Genomic DNA, 19,783 nt, shown 5'->3' with positions numbered 1-19,783 from the left:
AATGGGGCTTACTTATGTGATTGTGCTGTTTATATATCTATATGCCATCACTCCCACACTAATAACTTTTGAACGTGTTGGCCAATTCCAACCAAATTTGACAGAGCGGTAGAGTTTTCAAAAATACCGAGTTCTTACAAATTTAATGAAATACGTGGGTGGGCACATATTTTTTTCCCCCACCAAGGGAGAGGCTGCACAGTGAACTCAGCCGTGTTATTAGGCAGAAGAGGGCACACACACACGCACGCGGACACGCGCGTGCACAACTGCCGTGCTCCCCGCCGCGTCGCTCACGCCCGCGCGTTTCACGGCTTTCGTTCGGTTCGGCCCGTGGAATTTGGTGCGGGCGCTGCAGGCGGGATTTAATTCATTGAGGAGCTTTAAAATGAATCACCTCAATTACGTGGAAGCCTTTCCGGCCGCGCGCAGGTTTGCAAACCCGTGCTGCCGCGCGGTTCTGCGCGCCGCGGAGCGCCTCGGAGGGTACCCGGGCGCCGGGCAAGCGACCCGCGGGGGGTTAAAGGCGCCCGTCGGCCCGGGGGCGGCGCGGGCAGAGCCCGGCCCACGGCGCGCGAGACGCAGCGCAGCTTCAGCTAAACGCGAACCGACCCGTCCGGGGCCGCGCGGTTCAACCCCTCGTTGATAAATTTGGCAGCCTTTGCATAAGCCATTAGCAGAGCCGGAGCAAAAATTGAAGGCACGGCTGCCGTTGGTGGTTACTAACCCAGCGCTAATGCACCGCGCACGTCACGCTGGAGCCGGTCCGTCCTCGGCTCGCCCGGCGAGGGCCGCGCGCTGCGTAGCGCAGCGCAATCAATAACGCGCTTTTCAGCGCACCGGCAGCCCTCCTGCACCGCGGGCAATGTCCGCGCGGTGCAAAGAGCAAAGCGCTGCGCTCCCGGCGCGGCTCCGCTTGCTTTCTCTCACGTGCGTCCGCTCAAAACCAGGCTGGGTAGGAAGGAGCGGAAGCGGTGCGGGGAGCCGGGCCGCAGGAGGCAGAGGTCGGGCTGCTCGCGGGCTGACATGGCCTCCAAGCAATACTAAACTCGGGCTCCTTCGATCATCTCTGGTGGAGTATCCTCAAGGCAGTGCAGTCCCTCTTACTTATTTCTCTGCATCTTCACTGATGACTAAAAGGGTCTTTTGTTCGGGCCCCAAATTTCCTGACTTTTCTCTCTCCTCCATGCACACGTGTGGTCACCTCCTGGTTTCCAGGGTTGCCGCTGGTGCTCTCCAGTGGAGTTGGGAAGGACCACATTACCCACCGGGACAGGGTGCCTGCAGCACTCACCGTAACCCCGTGTCCCTAGGTGCCCAGAGCAACATACAGGTGTCTCCAACAGGGAAATGATTTTCCAACTGGTAGCTCCCCTTTCAGTGCCTAAGTGGCATTTGGGAGCTGTCAGCCTCGGGTCAGACATAGGGTACAGCCAGAAGAGAGGAGCCCGCCACCTTCTTCATCACCACCAGCCTCTTCTGCTGGACCCTAAGCTTTCCTTGCGGGTCTCCAGGTTGGGACGGGCTCAACTCTCCTGATCCTCTCTGGAAAGCGAGCAGCTTGCGTGCCTGCAAACACGGACAGCAAGCACGCTGTGGGGCTCGCTCCTGCCCTACAGAGCTTGCACCAGGCTCTGCACCGATCGCTCACACCCTCGCTGCAGCCAGTGCTGGGAGAAGGTTTCCACGTGCTGGAATGCTACCACATGGGATGTTTTTTTTCCCCTTCTTCTCCTCTCTCATGATTAGAAGGTGGCATATTAAATGTCAAGAGCTTATCAAAGCATTTCCAATGTGGAAGATTTCTATTTCCAGCTCCCATGCCCTTCCAGGACCATTACGAGTGATTGCCACCTGGCACGAAGGATGCCCCCATCCTCAGCCCACACATCCCCCGGCAGACGAGAGCTCCTCATTGCCAGGGCTCAGGCCTTCGCACCAGAGCATTCACATGCCCAGGTCACACGGGCAGGATCCGGTCTTTCTGCTGCTCTGTGCTCGGTTTCCTACCTGGGAGTCTGGTGGGATTTTTTTTTTTCAAAGCTTTGACAACTTGGTGCAACACCAGGTAGAAAACATCATCAAGCCCAAATATGCTCCCAAAGCAGGCCTGAGAGTCTCATTCACATTGCAGATAAGGCATCAGCAGGCGCGCTGATAAAGATTTCAAGTGTGACTCCGCATACAAATGATCCCGACCTAACAACCAGCCGCACACGGGAGACAGAGGTGGTAACTGCGCTCTTCCCTAACTGTAGCCCTCTTTCCCCCTGCCTGCCTGACAGACATGTAGCATTTTCTCAGGAAACAGAAAGGCGCGACCATACTATAACAAACCATCTCCAGATGACACCTCAAGGTGGCACGAAGGGCCCTGAACTCAGCGGAGCAGCCTTTGCTCCGAACTTGGCTCCCGTCTCTTTTCCAGGAGGTTGTTGCAAGTCACTCAGCTCCAGGCGCGTTTTGGGAGCCAGCTACCAGGTGCTCAAGCTGGCCCTGCTTTGAGCCGCTGGCTGGACCCTTGTCCAACCTAAATCAGGCTTTGAGCCTGCGTCGGCCGTGAGCGTGCGTACAAACCGGGGCAGCCGGCGAGGAGAGCGCGGTTTCGTTAGCCCCCGGGGTTGCTGTGTCTGGCGCAGAGCCTTCCTCTTCCCTCCTCCCCGCTTCCCCGCGAGCCACCACCCCGCAGCAGCAAGCACAGGGGAAGGCCAGACTCAGGTGGGACTGCTGGGTGTGATGGAAATGCAACCATGAATTCTTCTAAACATTTAAAGAGACTGAGATGGAGAGAAAACTGCTTGGATAGCAGGCACCTCCGGATGTCATCCCACTCATTAGGGAGGCTAGGAAGCAACGGGGTAAATAACCCAGCACCTCCAGACTGACTTTGAACCAGGGATGCTGAGGAGGTCTCTGGCAAGCCCATCTTTTATGAGACTCTGTGCTCGGCCAGAAATCACGTGTTCAAGGGCCAGGCAGGTTGCAGAGCCCGTACAACTGTGCTTTGCTCATAACGATGCAGAGACGCAGCAGCCGCCCAGGGTGCACCAGGTACGTCCCAGGCTCCAGCGGCCCAGAGCAAGGCTGGAGCAGCAGGACTCTGCTGTCACAGCGAGCAGGGGATGCACTGGGGAGACAAATCGAGACTTTGTGTGCTTTGGTATACATGTCCTGGGGACCTGGGATGAAAGGTCTAGTATGCTGATGCTGAGACTCATCCCTACGCAGCGACTTCTAGCAAGGTTTATCTACAGTTAAACATCTCGATCCAGTCCTCTGGGGTGGCTTGGGGCTCTGTGCCGGGGAAACTGCGCTGCTCCGGGCAGCTCTGCATTGCCTTGCTTGCTGCTTTGGGAAAGTCCTGCATTCGCAGCCTGCTTGGGCTTGGCTGGCTGCGAGGGACAATTCGGCCTGGATCCACACCGCTCCAGGGCCACCTCCAGCGCCTGGGCAAGCCCAGCGGCTTGGCCTTGCAGGACGCTGCCTGCTCGCCCGCGTGACTCCGGAGGGCCAGATTGCACCGACAGCCGCCTGGGATGGCAGATGCCAGCCGTAACGCCTGCCAGCCTCCAGCAGCTCCAATGAAATATCCCCTGCGCGTCTGCTACTGCAAAGCCTCATCCCGCCTCCCCCGCAGGCCACAAAACAGCCTATGGGCAAGACCCCCGTGCCTCCGGCCCAACGCCCTCCTCCCCACCGCGGCACGCGCCGGGGCTGCCTTACCTGGACGCCGCGATCTCTGCTTTCTGCTTGGCGATGGTGGCCGCCCTCTCGGCTGCCTCGACGGCCCGATCCACCTTCTCGCGGATCTTGCTGGCCCGCAGCGGGATGAGGTTCTTCCTCTTGCCGCTGACGAGGACGTTCTGCTTGTACTTGCCCTCCTCCTTGGTGCCGTCCGGGAAGGTCATGCAGCCGTAGCCGTTGCGCTTGTTGTTGGCCCACTCTCCCTCGTACTTGAGCCCGTCTGAGCGCTGGCTCACCCCGAAGCCCGACCGCTTGTCGTTCTTCCACTCGCCGACGTAGATCTCGGTGGTGGTGGCATCGATGTCGTCTTCGATGACGGAGAGCTCGGCCTCACCTTCGCCCAGGCTGATGGTGGAGTTGATGTCGCTGGCAGTGGAGCTGACCGTGCTCATCCCGGCCTCGCTCCGGAAAGAGCTCTGCTTGCTCCGCTGGCTGGCCAAGGAGCTCTTGGACTCGGACTTACGGAGCTTGAGCCCGCTCAGCAGGGACCGCCGGAAGATGCCCTTCTTCTTGCTCTTGAGGATCTCGGCGTCGCTGTGGGCCATGAGGACGAAGCCGCCCCGGGAGACGGCGGGGCTGCCGGCCACCGCCGGCGAGGAGTCGGGGTGCAGCGCGGTGCCGTTGGTGTGCTCGCTGCGCAGGGAGTTGATGGAGGTCCTCAGGGGTGACCTGATAACCGCCGCCATGCCGTAGGGAACGCTCTGGCGGACGCCGTAGCCCTGGCGCATGCCCCCGACCCACTGGCCCTGGTACGTGCCTGCGAGGAGGAGACAGAAGCAGAGAGGGTGTTCATGGCAGGGCATCCCGCGGCGCAGCGGCCGCACCAAGCCCCCCGCTGAACGCTTCCTGGCTGGGAGCGTCCGGACTCGGAAGAGCCAAGTGCAACCTGGATCCCCACTCCCCACCCCGGGCGCCTCCGTTACAGAGACTGGAACGTCACGTTGCAGGAGGAAGAAAATATCTCGGTCAGCTCCCAGGCATGCATCTCAGCTGCAGCTCGGAAACACCCTTTCCACAGCCAAGGCATCGCCGCACGCGGCGCGATCCTTCTAGGAACTGCCCATTAGCTCAACACCCTCGTCCGAAAGGGAGGCGAGCAGGGAGATAGGGTGGGGGAGCTGCTATCCAAGAGCGGACTCGGAGCTCGTCTACTCCGGCCGCCTGCCGCCGACGGTGATCAAAGCGGATGGTATATTACAATGCATTCATTTATACACGTTGCGCCTTTCATGCGGCGAGCAGCAGCAGGGAGCGGTTATATAGGAATAAAGGCCTCATAGGGAGAGATCCGCTCGGTTATTATCCTCGGAAACGTGCCCCTGTTTGAACTCCTGCCTTTGCAGGGGCACTTACTGGAGTTACCTAACCGGTAGTTAGCCGGCTGGAGTGCACGCAGGACCTCGCCGCAAGGCGGCTGCGGAGCATCTGCGTCGGAAAGCGGCGGCCGCGAGCAGCCCGCCCGGCCGGGACAGCGCCAGCGGCGCTCCGGAGCGGGCGCCTGCAGCGCGCCCCGAAACGCTGAGCCCTGAACAAATCAAACCGAAAGGGCCCTGGGAAAAACGGCGTCGCGGGGCCCCGGCGGTGACCTCCGGCTCGGCCTGATAGAGACCTGCCATCCCCTGCCCGCACAACCTGCTCTTCGCCCTCAGCAATGAGGCTGCGGTTCGTGGCAGGGAGCAACCGGTCGGGTCCGCTCGAGTCGGTTGTTTTGGCCGCAGGAGTCCCGTCCCGAGGCGCATCCTCGGAGGAACGGGCGTTTGCCCAGCCCTTCGGCCGGGCCACGCGCTGCCGCCTGCCTTCTGCGCCAGAAAAACCCCCGGGAGAACCCGCGCTGTCCTTCGGAGGCTTTGAAAGCATTTTGCCTCCGTTCGTGCAGAGGGAAACTAAAGGCAGAAAGAGATCAAGGCTATTTTGCTCCCCCAGAGCTAGCGAGCGGCCGCTGCCTGCGGTCCCCATGCCGCTGGGGCGGGCAGACCCCCGCAGACGAGCACCCCGGGGGCTCGGGCACTGCGGGGACCGTGGGAAAGCTGCACCGTGGGAAAGCTACGCCGCGGGAAAGCTGCGCCGTGGGAAAGCCGTGCCGGGTGCAGGGGCCGTTCCCGGTGCTCCGGCGCAGGCGACCCCCTGAGCGGGGGGGACTCATTGCCTTCTCCGAGTGATGGCCCTGAGCACCCCAAAAAGTGAGGGGGACCCCCCCCCCAGCCACTGTGTCTGAGCCGGGCCCCGGAGAGGCAGGGCGGGATTTACCCAGGGTTTATAGGATTAGCGCGGGGGGAGGCAAGGCGCCGGGATTACGGCGGGCACCCGGAAGGGCTGGCAGAGGAGATGGTGGGAGCGCCGGCAGGGCAGCCCGCGGGGAGATCGGGGCGGGGGCCGGGGCCGGCGCGTGGGTCTGGGGAGGCATCGGGCATCGCCCGCCGGCTGGGTGCACACAGCGGGTCCGGTTCACCCCCGAGCCTGCTCTGGCGCCCAAGTCTGCCCACGGCCTGAGGAGCGGGGGGCCACCAGCACTGCAGGGAGGATTTTGAAGATTTCAAGTGGTTTCAGGGAAGGATGCCAACGTGGGTAGGGGGATCAGGGAGAAAAGGCCCCGCACTTCGTCCATCAGAGCCTGTGCTGCTCAGGCCCTGCGCTCCTTCTCCCTAGGTTGAACTAGGGGCTCATCTCAGCCCCTAGCCCCCACGCAAGTCCCTCGACTTCTCCATCCCCGAGCAAATCTCCAGCTGAAAAGAAACAGATTAAAACGAAGCATCGTAAAGCAAGCAAGGCCTTTTGCTGAAAACCAGAGGAGTAGCAAAGAGCAGCACGGAGTGCTGTCAGAGCAGGCGTGACAGCACGTCTCAGCTGGAGCAGAGGCAGCAAATCGGTCACAGCGGGTTCCAGCTGCAGCGACCGTCTGTGCCTGTCTCCAGCACGGTAGAGGTGCCCAGGAAGCTGCTGTCTTTGCATGGCCTTAAAACCTACTCCTAGAACTGCATGGCTGCCAGGAGCAATTGCTCCATCTCCTTGGCAAGACTAATTTTTACAAGCAGAGACTCGAGGGATGCGGGGAAGCTGTCCCATCCGGCCAGCCCACTCTGCCTCGCCACTCCTAGCACAGTGGAGAGCAAACCCCAAGCCGCGGGTCTTAAGGCTGCATCCCCCAAGTCTGCTCTCCTGGCTCTCCATTGCTCCTCTGATGGCTTCCCCACTGGGGGCATCGGCAAGGATTGCCTCCTGAGACTGCCCAGGAGAGCATGGCACCACCCTGATGGCCCTCAAGACATCTAGTCACCTTCATGGACACCAGGAGAGCAAGGAGACTCCTGTCCAAGGAGCTGAGCGCATGCTTGAGGGGGTGCAGCTGCCCCATCCCTCCTCCCGTACCCAAGTGACATTCCTCCGTCTGACTTCATTACCTTTAAAACCCCCAAATATCCCAGGATTTGGCTATGAGCACTGGAAGGCCTCAGAGCCATCTGATCTGCATTGCTAAGCACCGCCACCTCCTCCCCTTGCATGGCTCAGCTTAACCTCTGCCCCCTAACATTTGCAGATATATGCACAAATCTTAATCTCACAAGGAGCCAGGAGACCGTTTCTCCCTGCAGAGGAAATAAGGTTTTATTATTTTCCACTTTACATGCCTGGGTTGGCCCAGCTCTTGGGCTGCTTCAGAGCTCAGGAGCCGAAAGGGGAACGTACAACACAAACCCCATGCAGCTCCAGGCCACGGGACGGCAGCCGGTGCAAGGGGATGAGCACGTCTGATACAAAAAGGACTCAGTCCGATCTGCCAAGGTGCTGAGCACCCACCATCCCCAAGGACTTCGGTGCAAATGCAGAGAGTGGCGCATCTCCCAGGGTCAGTCAAGAAACCGTCCTGAACACCAAAAGGAAACCTTCCTTGGTCCATCCAGAGCTAGGTAATCTGGGACTTACTAGGATAATACAACCAGAGTTGCAACCATTTCTGTGCTGTAGCTCTTGCCTTGCTATCAATATTTGCAAAATGCTTCCTGAAGCATTAATTGCATGACATTAATGGAGCGGTTACATCGGGGAAAATGCAGCATCCATTACGCGGTCAGGGCAGGCGGCCGCGGGCAGCAGAGCCGGGCAGCCAAGGCGGGCGCTGCTGGGAGTCGCAGAGAAGAGCAGATGCATCGAAAGAAGGAGAGCGCGGGCGAAGCGAGCCAAGAGGCCTCAGCCACCCCCACCCTGCTGAGAAGATCGCCTGATCCCACTCTGGGAATGGGCACGGGAATTTTGCCATTCATTGTAGGAGCAGCAAAATCAGGGCCAGAAGGAATATAAGAAAAATCCAACCCAGTGCCAGTTTTCAGGTTTCCTGAAAACCTGATAAAACGCCTCCACCGCGCGTTCAGAGCTGACCCAGGGCGTTATGACTCGTTAGGCTTTTCCGCAAGCTTTGCGCAGGGGGATAAACATCCCTCAGCAGGCTGGAGGGGCCGGCTTTATTTCACATAAGTTGCCATCTCCTCGTCCCTCACTGCCCCGAGTCGGGGACAGGACCATGGCAGGGATAACCTCAGGCTGGGAGAAAACAGCTAAAGTCATCCGGAAAGGTGGATCCGGGAGACTAGTCCTCCGCTCCTTCATTGCCTCCGCAGCAGAGAAAGGGATGGGCTCACGGAAACGCTGGAAAGAGAGAGGAAGAAGGCAGGAGGGGATGGAAACACGGGGAGGAGAAGGCGGGCGATGCGCCCGGAGCGAGGTGCTGAGCCGTCTCGCCAGCCAGAGCCAGCCGGGGGCTGCGAGCAGCAAGCGGGACCTCACCGAGCTCCCAGGCACCGTTCCCGCTTCTCCAGCAAAGGACCGTTTGCTCTGGAGAAAAAACAAGTACCAAAAAGCAATCTAATTTGCTGCAGTTTTTCAGTGCTTTCTCAGCATTTGGCTCAGGAGGCCAAAATTCATCCTGGGAAGAGCCCAGGCAGCCTGGAGGGCTCCTGCTCCACCTGACCGGCAAAAAACTTTGGGGGAAAACGCTACTGGCAGCTCGTGTTTCAAGGGAGAGCGAAACTCATGGGCTGATCCTGCGGCCCCCCCTGGAGCGGGCAGCAGGGAAGGATTCGGCTTTGCACACCTAGCCCACGCCAAGCCTGGGAGGCCCGGCGGCAGCAGGAGTCGCTTAATCAGTGCAATTGGTTTCCCCACCGGCAGCAGGTGCCTTTCGCAGAATGACAAACGAGAGCAGGAGGAAGAGGAGAAGGAGACCTGAAACATTCAGAAAAAGCTCTTTCTGCCCCAGAGGCAGGAAATTTAGTGCGTTGCACTCGGCAAAGGAAGGCGAGGGTGGGAAACGCAGCAGGATGGGACGGGACGGGACGAGCCGAGGGGCTGCCGGCTCACGGCCGTCAGCGTCCTCGTGGCTTCCCGGGGCCGGATGCAGCATCATCTGCTCGACTAAATCCGGCCCATCTTCACCGCGGCGTTGGAGGGAGGTAGGACACGAGGAGCTTTTGATTGGGAATGGCTGAATTTTCTTGCCTCCCTCCCCCACGTCGAAGGATTCGGCATCGTGCAAGTCACCGCGTTCCCTGGCTCCGCTCCAGGAAAACCATTAAGCACCAGCCCTGCGTACTGAGGCCGGCGGTGGCAGGCGCCGCCTCCGCCCAGCGCCCGGGACGGAGCCGCCGGGAGCCCGCGGCAGCGCCCGCAGCACGGCTGGCCGAACGCCCTGCCCGGCCTCGTCCCGCCCTGCCTCCGCCGCTCGCGCCCCGCGGCCCCGCGGGCTGCCCACGGCTTCGCAAAGCGCTCCGAGGTCTACGGACACATCCGTGCTATTCTCACACCACCACCTGGCGGGGGGGGAATCATCAAAAGCTTCGGAAAATATTCCTGACGCAGCACCAATACGGAGTTAGAAAAACGCAAATAGCCCCAAATTACGGGTTGACACCAGGTATTTCGAGCTCAGCTACAACGGGCAGCGCTACGGCTGTGGCTCCCTGGGCGTTCGCGAACGTGGGAGCAGCAGGCTCCGAAAGGCCGGCTCCTCCGCAGCCGCTGTCCCATCCTTGAAGCGGAGCCAGGTCTGCGTGTTTCGGTGCCGGTACTGGATGCAGGCAGCGATCCAGAATTCCCCGCCTGCTTCTGCAACTCAGCAAAATTCGGAAAATGCGGCCTGAGTTGTCCACAGCTCCCGTCCACTTTTCAAAACCCAGCAGAATTAATTAGGCCTTACAAGCCGCTCGTTTCTCGTGCTAAGGAGCCTTCCTGCTACGCTCACCTCCTTCTCTTACCTGTAAGCTCTGCGGCACATTAATTAAAGCTCTCCGATGACAATAATTAGGCAGAGCTCTTGAATGACACCGCGAGAAGCAGGTTTTATAGGTATCGCTCTCCACCCGTCCTGGCCGCGGGACAAGCCGGAGCGCCGCAGGCGAAAGCTGGAGGGTGACTCGCGTTTCCCGCCCCGTCCCCAGGCGCCGAGCCGGCGGCAAGCGAAGCAGCGGCGCCGCGAGCCGCACGCCGCACCGCGGGCAAAGCCCAGCCAGAGCTGAAGGGAGGCCTGGGGCCACCACGCCGTCAGCCTCACGGCCGGTCGGGAAAGCGGCTGCCCCCCACCCCCGGAAAGGCAAACTCGCGTGCAAACGGGTGCATCGCCGCACGGATACGGAGCCAGCGGCAGCTCGCCTCCCCCGGCCCGGCCGAGGCGCCCGCGCCGCCGCCAGCACCGCACCCCGCCGCGCCACCGGCAGAGGCTTCGCCGGCGGCAGCCGCTTGCGCAGGGGAGGGAAACCGGGAGCGGGTTTACGAGGAGGCAGCGACGGCGTGCACGTACAAACGCGGGGCAGCGGGTCGCACCGCTGCCCACGAGGCTGGATGTGCGGTGGGCACGGCGAGGTCTGCGCGTCCACGGCGAGGAGAGCGAGGGAGAGGAGAGGAGAGGAGGAGGACTACAGCGGAGCTGTCACGGGCTGCGGTGCTTCTGCCTGGGTGATGAGTAGCATTAAGTACATTGCTGGGGCTCAACAAATAATAAATGATTAAAAGGAGGCATGTGGCTTGTATCAGCACGGTTACCTTGCATTTTTTTAAAGTGCTGAGCACCCAGGACTGGCAGGACCCTCCAGCTAAGCACACAAAACAGTGGGGATGGTGGGTTTGGATGACGGACCCTAGCAGGCGGCTTTGCAAGCAGCCAGAGCCTGGGGCTGGGCTCCGCTCCTGCTTCTCCCCTTCTCCACTGCCGGCCACCCAGCCCCAGACAGCCCAGGAACGCCGCCGCAGCCCGGAGCAGCCTGCGCTGGACCTTGGAGCAACGGGAAGACACAGGGGCTGGCAGCAGGGAGGCAGCAGAGCCACGGGGAGAGGGTAAATCTGAGGGGGGCTCACGCAAGCTCCCGAATTGCCCCTCCAGAGTGGGCACGGAGGTGGGCAGGGGGCTGTGGCCACAGCAGAGCCGGCTGCCCCCCCGGCAGACGCAGCACGAGACCCAGGATCGGCAGAGAAGAGATGGGATTTGTGCAGCCTCCCGTTGGAGTCAGGGACCTGCCTCCACCCAGTGGGTGCAACAACAACGGAAAACAACTTTGCAAAGAGTCTAGCTGCACTTTCCCTTCCTGGCACAGCTGAGCATCTCGGCAAACATCAATATGCACCGTGGTATTGCAAAGACTGTGGATATTTGCACTTTACAGATGGGAAACTGAGGCACAGAGCAAGACCGAGGAGCAACGTCACTAACAAAATTAGGCGTCTGCCTCCTCCTCCTGTGGGTACTAAGGATTTAAGTGGCTTCTCACAGCCTACGGCAAACCTACAGCCAGACATGGAGCAAAGGCCTGAAGCCAATGTCCTACCTCTGCAGCGGCAGGCATCGAGCTGCCGTCCACAAGGACTGGCCGGAAACAAGTTTGTGTCCTTATCGTGTTAAGCAGAAGCCACTCCAGCAAATCCCATGGGGAAATTCCGCTGGGCTGACATCCGTGCGAGCAGCACGCCTGCAGACCCCGCCTGCACCCAGGCACGCCTGGCAGCGGCTTCGCGGGCGTTCAGGGTCTTTGCATGGGCGGGGGGAGCTCAATTTGCTCTGCTCTGTGTGCAGCGAAAGGCAAGTCTGTTCCGAGCGCCCCCTCCCTCTTCTCGCTCGTTATTTCTATATCTCATGCTTCCCCGAGTTTGTTTGCATTCGCCGGTAATTGCCTTTTCCAGCCAGCCTTTGGAGAAATGCTGCAAAACATTATAATGACAATCAAATCTCAGCATCGCTAATTCCGACGGGGCTCGTAATGCTCTCAGGGCGGCCGCGGAGCTTCGCAGGGCGCCGGGTCCCGCAGCCAGGAGAAATACAGGCTTCCGCCTGCGGCCGCTCAACACGTTAGCGTATCGCTCGGCACCTTTATTGTCGGCAATGTGCTCCCCTCACAAAGTAGAGTAAAATCGGGCTAATGCTTAGTCCGTTAATCCTCCGGCGCTCTAATCCTCGCGGCAAACTCGGTGATCTCACCCCACTTCTCAGCGGCGCCTTCAGGGCAGCGCGCGGGAGCGAGAGCCGGCTCCGCGGAGGGCTCTCCCGCTCCCCGAAATGGTGCCGGTCCCCGAGCCGGGGCTCGGGGCTCGATCCCGGTGCAGACAACCTCAGCCTTCACCCCCGGGGGCCTCCACGACATCCTGCTTTTATTTCCCGCGGAAGAAATCCCTTCCTCAGTCCAGGGAAGCACCTTGCGCGCCCAAAGCGTTGCCATAAAGGGGAAATCGTGTCGCTACTGCGATCGTCTCCGGGCGAACGCTTGCGAACCTGGGGGCTCCGCACCGGCTCGGCACTCATTCGTGACAGTTCATGGTGCTGTGCCGTAGGTTAAGAGCGAGCGGAGCCTCCTCTGCGAAAGGTCTGGGGGAAGCAGCGATTGTGCCAAGGCAACGCTCACGCATGGACTGCGATCGCTTACGCACTTACAATAAAAGGCAGAAATCTGTCTTCGTGAGGAAAAAACACGTATCAGCCCCCCAAATATAAGCGTTGGCCATTCAAGTGTTTTTCCTCCAAGGCGCTGCCTCCCTCTGGGCCCGTTCCCGGCGCTTCTGCATGTTGCACAGCACCAAACGCAGCGGCAGCTCTCGGCTACGAGAGCAGCAACAGTTGTGCACAGCCACAGATCCCATTTCCCAGAGGTTTCTCCCCGTCCCATGGTCAGGATGTTTTTTCTCAGCTTCAGCCCCTTTTTCTGTCCTTTCGTTGCCTGGCGTTTGTGCCATTCCCATACTTGCACCTTCAAGTCATGTCTACAGTAGTACAGGCCGTTCATTTGCATCAGCGTTACCAATTCCAGGCAGTCAAAATTAATCAGATTAATTAAAAAATCAAGTTGTCTTAAAACACACTGTGTTTTTAGGTTCTTGTCTTCTGGTTTCCACCTCTGTAAGAATTATTTTTCAGCAACAGTCTGCAAGGAAACTTTGTTTCAAAAAATGAAGCTGAAAATCTTGAAAAACACCCCACATGCCTCCATGAGCTGGAGCGTCAAGGGGAAAACGTTCGCGGGCAGGAGCAGGCGCTGCACAGCCGACAGGAGCTCGGCGGGATGCCAGGCCCCGTCCCCGCCGTCCGTGCGGACGCCCTGGGCTTTGCACAGAAAGCCCGAGACGTCCCCGGGCAACCCACAGCAGCCCCCCGCCGCCGCTCTCCCCCAAACGTGCCCAAGCTTTCCTCGGAGCTTTGGCTCGCCATACGACCCGGAGAACGATGCAGCCCTACGGGGCCTGGCCTCGAAACCCCTAGCAAAGCTCCCATCTCCATTTCCCTCTTTGAACAAGGAGAGGAAACACCTTCCAAGCAGGCTGAGAGACCCGCACGAGGAATTTTCCATGTTGTTCCTATACGGTGAGCTGAGACTGATAAAGCGGCTGCGCATTTATGGCGCTGTCACGGGCACCCAAGTTTATCCCAGGTGACGAAAAACTTTGTGAAAGGACATCACAATTTCGCTTCGGGGCTTTGGTCAGTCCGCTAGCAGTCAGGAAGAGACGCGCAAGGGGTCAGACTACCCTCGGGAGGGGTCCCACGCTTCTCCCCAAGGTGTCTAGTGCCGGACAAAATCCTGGAGGAGATGGAGCTTGGGTTTAATCCCGTTCGGCAATTCCTGTGCCGCGTACTTCTCGCCAGGTCAGAATCCTCCTTCTTCTGTCCTGAGCTGTACCTGAAACTAAGCAGCATGTTCCAGGGAGATAAGTAATTATAATGAGTTCATATCATTTATTTTTAATGATGCTGGTCAAAATCTGCATTTAGCATTTTGATTCATTTTTCTGTGTTCGGTGTCCCGATGTCTCAGTTATCGCTCTCCTGTTGTCACTTATTGCACTGTCGGTATGTGCTGTACCAAGTCTTCAAGATAGCGAGATGCCTTATAAACGACGTTTATGGGGTTTTGTGTGAATGACCTGGATTTTCGGGGCGCTCTTAGCACAGAGAAGCCAGTTCTGCAGGGCCCAGGAGGACCAGGGCGCCGCTGTATTTGCTTAAAGACTGGACATTTAAAGTGCATCAACAAGCCACTTCCAACAGCAAAATAACTCCAGACCCGCTACTTTCAGGGTAATTCTGACTTAGGCGCTGGGCACACCAGATTAGCGGCCGGTGGGCGCTTTGGGGCGAGCTGTGCCGTGCCGAGCGCCGTGCCCGTGCTCCGGGACCTGCTCTGCCCCCCGTGTCCCCCCTGCCCGGCCTGGGCAGCGCGTGCGGGGCTGCGAGCGGGAGGGCGGTAGCGCTGCAACAGTTGGTGGAGTTTTGAGCTTTGCCCTTATCTTATGCAAAGAAAGGGGAAAACTGGGGGAAAAACCACAAATCCTGCGTCTTGCTTCCCAATCCTCGCTGTGCATTTAGGGAGCCATCCCCTAGCCCTGGTGGATGTGCTAAAAAAAAAAAAAAAAGAAAAGAAAAAAGCAAGGGATGAATATTTATCTGTGGGTGGCAAGTGACAGATGCTGGGGCGAGGATTCGAGGATACTTCAGTGCGATGGAGCTAATAAGGCGCCCGGATAAAGGAGAAACATCCTCCCCAGGAGCTGCCTCGCCTGTGCAGCAGCTCTGCAGTTGCCCTCCCCGAAGACGCCCGCACGTGGCCAGTTTCCCAAGAAAGGCGAAGACACAAGGTCCCCTAAGGGTTAGTGCCCCTGAGCCCGCAGGTGCCCAGCTCGGGCGTTTTTTCACCCCATATTGACTGGAGACGCGCGACCGGGGACAGGCCCTGCCCGGTATTTGCAACCTGGGTATTTTGCTCCCTGGGTATTTGCAACCGAGTTCACGCAAGTGCAATCGCGGGCAGCTTCAGCCGCTCCTCGGTGGCCGGCACGCCGAAACGCGGCCGTCGCGGGCAGCAGGAGGCCAGCCGGGGCCGCCGGCCCGGGCCTCGCCGCGAGCGCCGGCGCTGGGGCTCTCCCGAGCGCAGCCTTTCCCGAATCCCGGAAGGGTTTGCAGACTTTCCGTGGGAGAGCATTTTGCTACAGATGCTGGCCTTTTTTTTTTCCTCCTGATCTTCTTAACTCCTCCTAAAATAACAGATATGCACCGTGTATTTTCAGTCCCAAACACTGAGAAGCCAGACCGGCCTGCCAAGATGGAAGAAGAAGCTTTTTGCTTCTGGTAGGTTCTGGGAAACCATGACCTGCTCGCAGCCCACCCCGCTCGGGATCTGTCGCCCGGGTTTCCTGGCGAACCGCCGCACGCGTCGGCCCGGATGGGGCACGGCTGGGTCCCCCCGGCGCGCGCCCCGACCCTGGGCCAGCCTTGCCGCCGCAGCCCTTGGAGTCAGGGCAATGGACCTGTAGTTAGTGCGATGCCTCCCTCCCCTTCGCCTTCCTGAAAATGTCCCCGGGGGGCTGTGCACGCCGGCAGGGGAGCAGAGGGACGGCACCGCGGTTCAGAGCACACAGAACCCCACCAGCACCACCGTCCCCCCTCTTTTGCATGTGGGAGATGATGCTTATTCCTGTGCCAAGCTTTACTCTAACCCGAAGGGCTGTCAGAATTTCTACGCCGCTCGCAGACACAAACCCAGCAGCTTTCCACTAAGCTCCCGGCTTTATTCCAGGTATATGAAACAAAAGGTTGCAGCTACATTTGCCTTCAGGAGAAACCAACCCATAAAAAATCATCTTTAGGATAAGGAGATCATTCCACGTCTCCCCTGGAAAGCACAAAGAGCAGCTTCAGGTAAGGTTTCATCTCGCCTCCCTGCCAAAGCAGCAAACTAGGTTTGCTAGAGAAAGGTCTTGCAGCATCTTTCAGGAAGGCTGAGATGCATCCTGTAAACACTGCAATTTCCTTAACGTAGCAGTCCTGGAAAATGATAATGTCTAGAAGAACGAGCCTGCTTCGGATGAACACATTCAGCAGCAAAACGACGGGGCGGCCTCCGTTAATTCCCCCGGCTGCTAGCAGGTAGGCCGGACTCGGATTATGGTGGCAGTTCAGCTGGAAGTAGCCACAGAACATGAGCGAGGATGATACAGCCACTTACAGCAGAGCACCAGCTGTTTTTCCTAGTTTGGCCTTAAAGCTTGTTAGTCTGGCAATTTCTGATCACTCCAATTGGGTTTTCTTGTTTTCTATTTAATCCCAGTTTCCCCTCAACATCTCGTTAAGCTGTGTTGACGGCAGAGAATAGCTTTTGTGATCCCTCTGAGCCCCTACGCTAAGCATTAAGCTGTAAACTAGGAATGTAAGAGTCTTGCCTGAATTAAAGTCTTTTGCCTGGTATTACCAAGTGTGGGTCTGCGCTGGAGGGGCTGCAAGGCAGTGCAGCCATGCAGGCACCTGACTCTCTTGCTGAAGGCATTTGCAGCTCTGGAGCTGCACGGATCTGCCCGAGATCCCCCCCACACACTCGAGTTCCCCCGTCCTGGCTTGCTTCAGCCACTCCACGCAAATCCTACAGGTTACAGTGGTGCAGTCATGACCACGGATCCCATGTGCAACTCGGTCTCTCTCCCAGCAACACGGCCACCCCATCCTCCGACCCACGGCGCGGGAGCTGGGGGTCCCTCGGCCCCACTGCCCAGCGCAGCCAGCTCCCCTCCCCAAACCACCGGGCGAGGAGGGGGACGAGCACAGCGCCCCACGACCCGTTGAATATATGGGGCTACCTGTGGCAAAGGGTTGGGCTGGTGCCATGCTGGGCTGGTCCCTGCATCCTGGAGGAAGCTGGTCTGAGCATCCCTCACTGCCCACCAGCAGGTTGCAAACTCGCAGAGTTCAGCCCAAACAAAGGGTCCCCGCTCGGAGGATCAGACCCGCACGCCACCGACCGCCCAGGCTGAGAAGATATCAATGCACCACCTACCTCCATCCGAGTAGGTCTCTGTCCCGTAGCCATCCTGTAATCCATTGCTCCAGGTGCCTTCATACTTGGCCCCGTTTCCAGTGCATTCTCGGACCCCATACCGTCCCTTAAATCCATGGGTCCACTCTCCTTTGTACACCCACTTCCCCTTGCTCTCCATGCCAATGCCATGGCGCTTGCCCTGTGCCCAGGTGCCTTGGTAAGTGTTGCCGCTGGGCCAAGTGTAGACCCCCAGCACCTCAAAGCCGTGACTCCAGGAGCCCGAATATTCACCTTGACCCTTCGGGCCGGTACAGATTCCGTGGCCATGAGCCTTTCCGTCCTCCCAGCCTCCACAGTACGACCCTCCATCATCAAAATTAAACCTTCCCCCACTGGACATGCATGTAATTCGGTTTGCAAATCCCCCAAAAGGTGAAAAAAAATGCAGAAAATAAAATGAAAACGATGACTTGTGAAAAAAAATCAAATCAAATCAAACTCAATCGAAATCATGCACCAGATCCAGGGAGCTGCTTAAGCCAGTTTCTTGTGATTATTCATTCTCTGGGAGTATGTTCAGGATCAGTTCTCTCTTCCCCTGCTGTGGAAACAGTATCATTAAAAAAAAAAAAAAAAATAGCAGCAAGAACAGCAGCAGCTATTGGGTTTTGGTGCAAACGACTCCACCTAAAAACCATCCAAGGCAGGGAACGGGGGTGGGGGGGTGGGGAAAAAAAAAAAGAAAAAAAGAGGCCAAATGCCAAGAGGATGCAAACGAAAAATAAAATCAAATCTCTGCTTCCGAGCCGACCGCACCGACCGCCGAAAGGCAGCAAAGGCGCTCAGAGCCCCCGCTGCGCCCTCCGCCCGCGGCCGCGCGGCCGCCCCTGCGCGCTCCGGCGCAGCCCGGCCAGGAGCCGCGGCAGCGGCAGCATATTGGGGCTGCGCTCGGCGGCGGCTCGCAGCAATGCGGCGCCTCCGCCTCTGCCGGCGCCTCCGCCGCGCGCCCGCGCACGCAGCCCGCGCCCGCGGAGGAGCCGCCGCCGCCGCCGCCGCTCGCCCGCCCCGGGCGGCCCCGCAGCGCGGCGGCGGCGGCGGGCGGGGGCAGCGCGGGCCCTGCGCGCCGCGCCGCGCCGCGCCGCCCCCTCCCGCGCCCGCTGCCCTTACAGAGGCGGGAGCTGCGCCGCCGCCCCGGCCCGCGGCGCCTTATTTCTAGCGATTGCGGGTGTTTCTTAATCCCCCCCCCCCCCCGCGCGCCCCCGCACCACCGCCTCCCTGCGGAGCTTGCACCGCTGCCGGGATTTAATGCGCGGTGCGCGGGGAGCGGCGCGGGCACGGCGGAGGAGCCCAGGCCTTGTTTACCGCCGCCGCCAAGTCTCCGGGCAGACTTGCGCGTCGTGCCGGGTCCAGCACGCCGCCACTGCAACACGGATTATTTATTCATGAGCAGCCGTGTTGCCGCTTGGCGTTTCTGACAGCAGTCCGGGCCGCGTCCCCTCCGGTCTGTCCTTCCGCACGGCTCGCTTGCGGCGTGTCCCGCCTCTGCCGCTGCCTTTTCCGACCTGTGTTGCATTTCCTGACGGTCCTGCCTGGCAGAAAGGTGCAAAGCAGCAGAAGGCCAGCCCCAGTCCTGCCCACGGGTTTTTTTCCACAGTCGTGGAAGACCCGAAATCCTTCCCAGGTGGAATCAGGGCAGCTCAGTTCATGCCTCTGGAGTCAGCAGTGTCCTGGGCCTGCAGTGCACGTGCTTATTTTTAAGTGTGCCAAATATTTGCAGCATGTGTGTGTGTATGTGCACACGTGTACTAATGCACAAGTATTAAAGGGGGAGCTCTGCTTGAAAACAAATCAAAAAGCTGTTTACTAATGCCTATAAAGCAAAATCTGTGAAATGTATGAAAACATGTTTTTTCTGGAAAATTGCTGTGCCTTCACTAGGCCAGATGTACTGGATCATGCTTCCATCCTACCATCATCATCACCGTTACCAGAGTGTTAGTGTTGAGCCAAGACGTGGGACCGTCGACCCTGGTCTGAGACCCCAGCGCGGCAAAGGGTCCGAGTAAACACGAAGCTTTAACCTCTCGTGGTCGAAACCCAGGGGATTTTAGCACCGGCTACGTCAGGTGCGTCCCCCCAGGGAAGGACTGCTAAAGTCCGGATCTGCCGCCGTTCTCGGCCGCACACTAGGAAGTTTCAGACTGCGGCTTCCCATTCAGGTTTTTCTCTGTTGATGCATTTTCCTGTTCATCCATTGCTACACAGAACCGCACTAGTCCGTAAGGAACACCTTCCTCTTCGTAAGGACTGAAAGGAAGAGATGCGACCTGAGTGGGTGGAAATTTCCCCCTTGAAGCATTATTTCAGAGGAAAATGTCTTTTCAAACTACCCTGAGTTCTTGAAGAATGCAATAACCATACTCTTCCACCCCCCTAAAAAAAAATCCCATGCTTCAGATATTCCATTTTTTGGCAACTGCGAACTTCCATTTTTTCACGAAGTAGAGACACTTTGGGTGGAAACCTCAAAGTTTCCAAGGAACATCCTGATGAGAATGAATTTGCTTAAATACAGATAGAAACTTTGGCAGAGAGAAAAAAAAAATTCCAGACACCTCCTGTTGTTTTCTCAGCAGTTTTATATGTTTCTAGTAGCTTTAAATGTTAATTGGCATGTTGATTAATGGCCAGCTCTTCCTTCTGTGGAGGTCAGTAGTTTTGTAGAGACCAGCTGCTAGCGCCTGTGCACCCACAACGGCACTATATAC

At 58.7% G+C, this 19,783-nt stretch overlaps 1 protein-coding gene across 2 annotated transcripts in view; it reads right to left on the bottom strand.

Annotated features, from left to right (window-relative positions):
* Positions 1-17,987, bottom strand: part of JPH3 (junctophilin 3) — a 45,819-nt gene extending 27,832 nt beyond the window's left edge. Inside the window, exons 1-2 of one of the 2 annotated variants that reach the window (XM_062586265.1) lie at positions 17,034-17,987; positions 3,724-4,501 (exon numbers count right to left, since the gene is read on the bottom strand). In XM_062586265.1, the coding sequence (XP_062442249.1) occupies positions 3,724-4,501; positions 17,034-17,415 (1,160 nt within the window). In that variant the 5' untranslated portion in view covers positions 17,416-17,987. Of the gene's footprint in view, positions 1-3,723; positions 4,502-15,765; positions 16,166-17,033 lie in introns of those variants that run through there. The other variant, XM_062586266.1, reaches the window with a different exon arrangement.
* Positions 17,988-19,783: the final 1,796 nt, after the last annotated feature.

Source organism: Rhea pennata, chromosome 13, assembly GCF_028389875.1.
Source record: "Rhea pennata isolate bPtePen1 chromosome 13, bPtePen1.pri, whole genome shotgun sequence".
In the NCBI taxonomy this organism is placed as follows: domain Eukaryota; kingdom Metazoa; phylum Chordata; class Aves; order Rheiformes; family Rheidae; genus Rhea; species Rhea pennata.
This window is presented reverse-complemented; position numbering and strand designations above follow the sequence as displayed.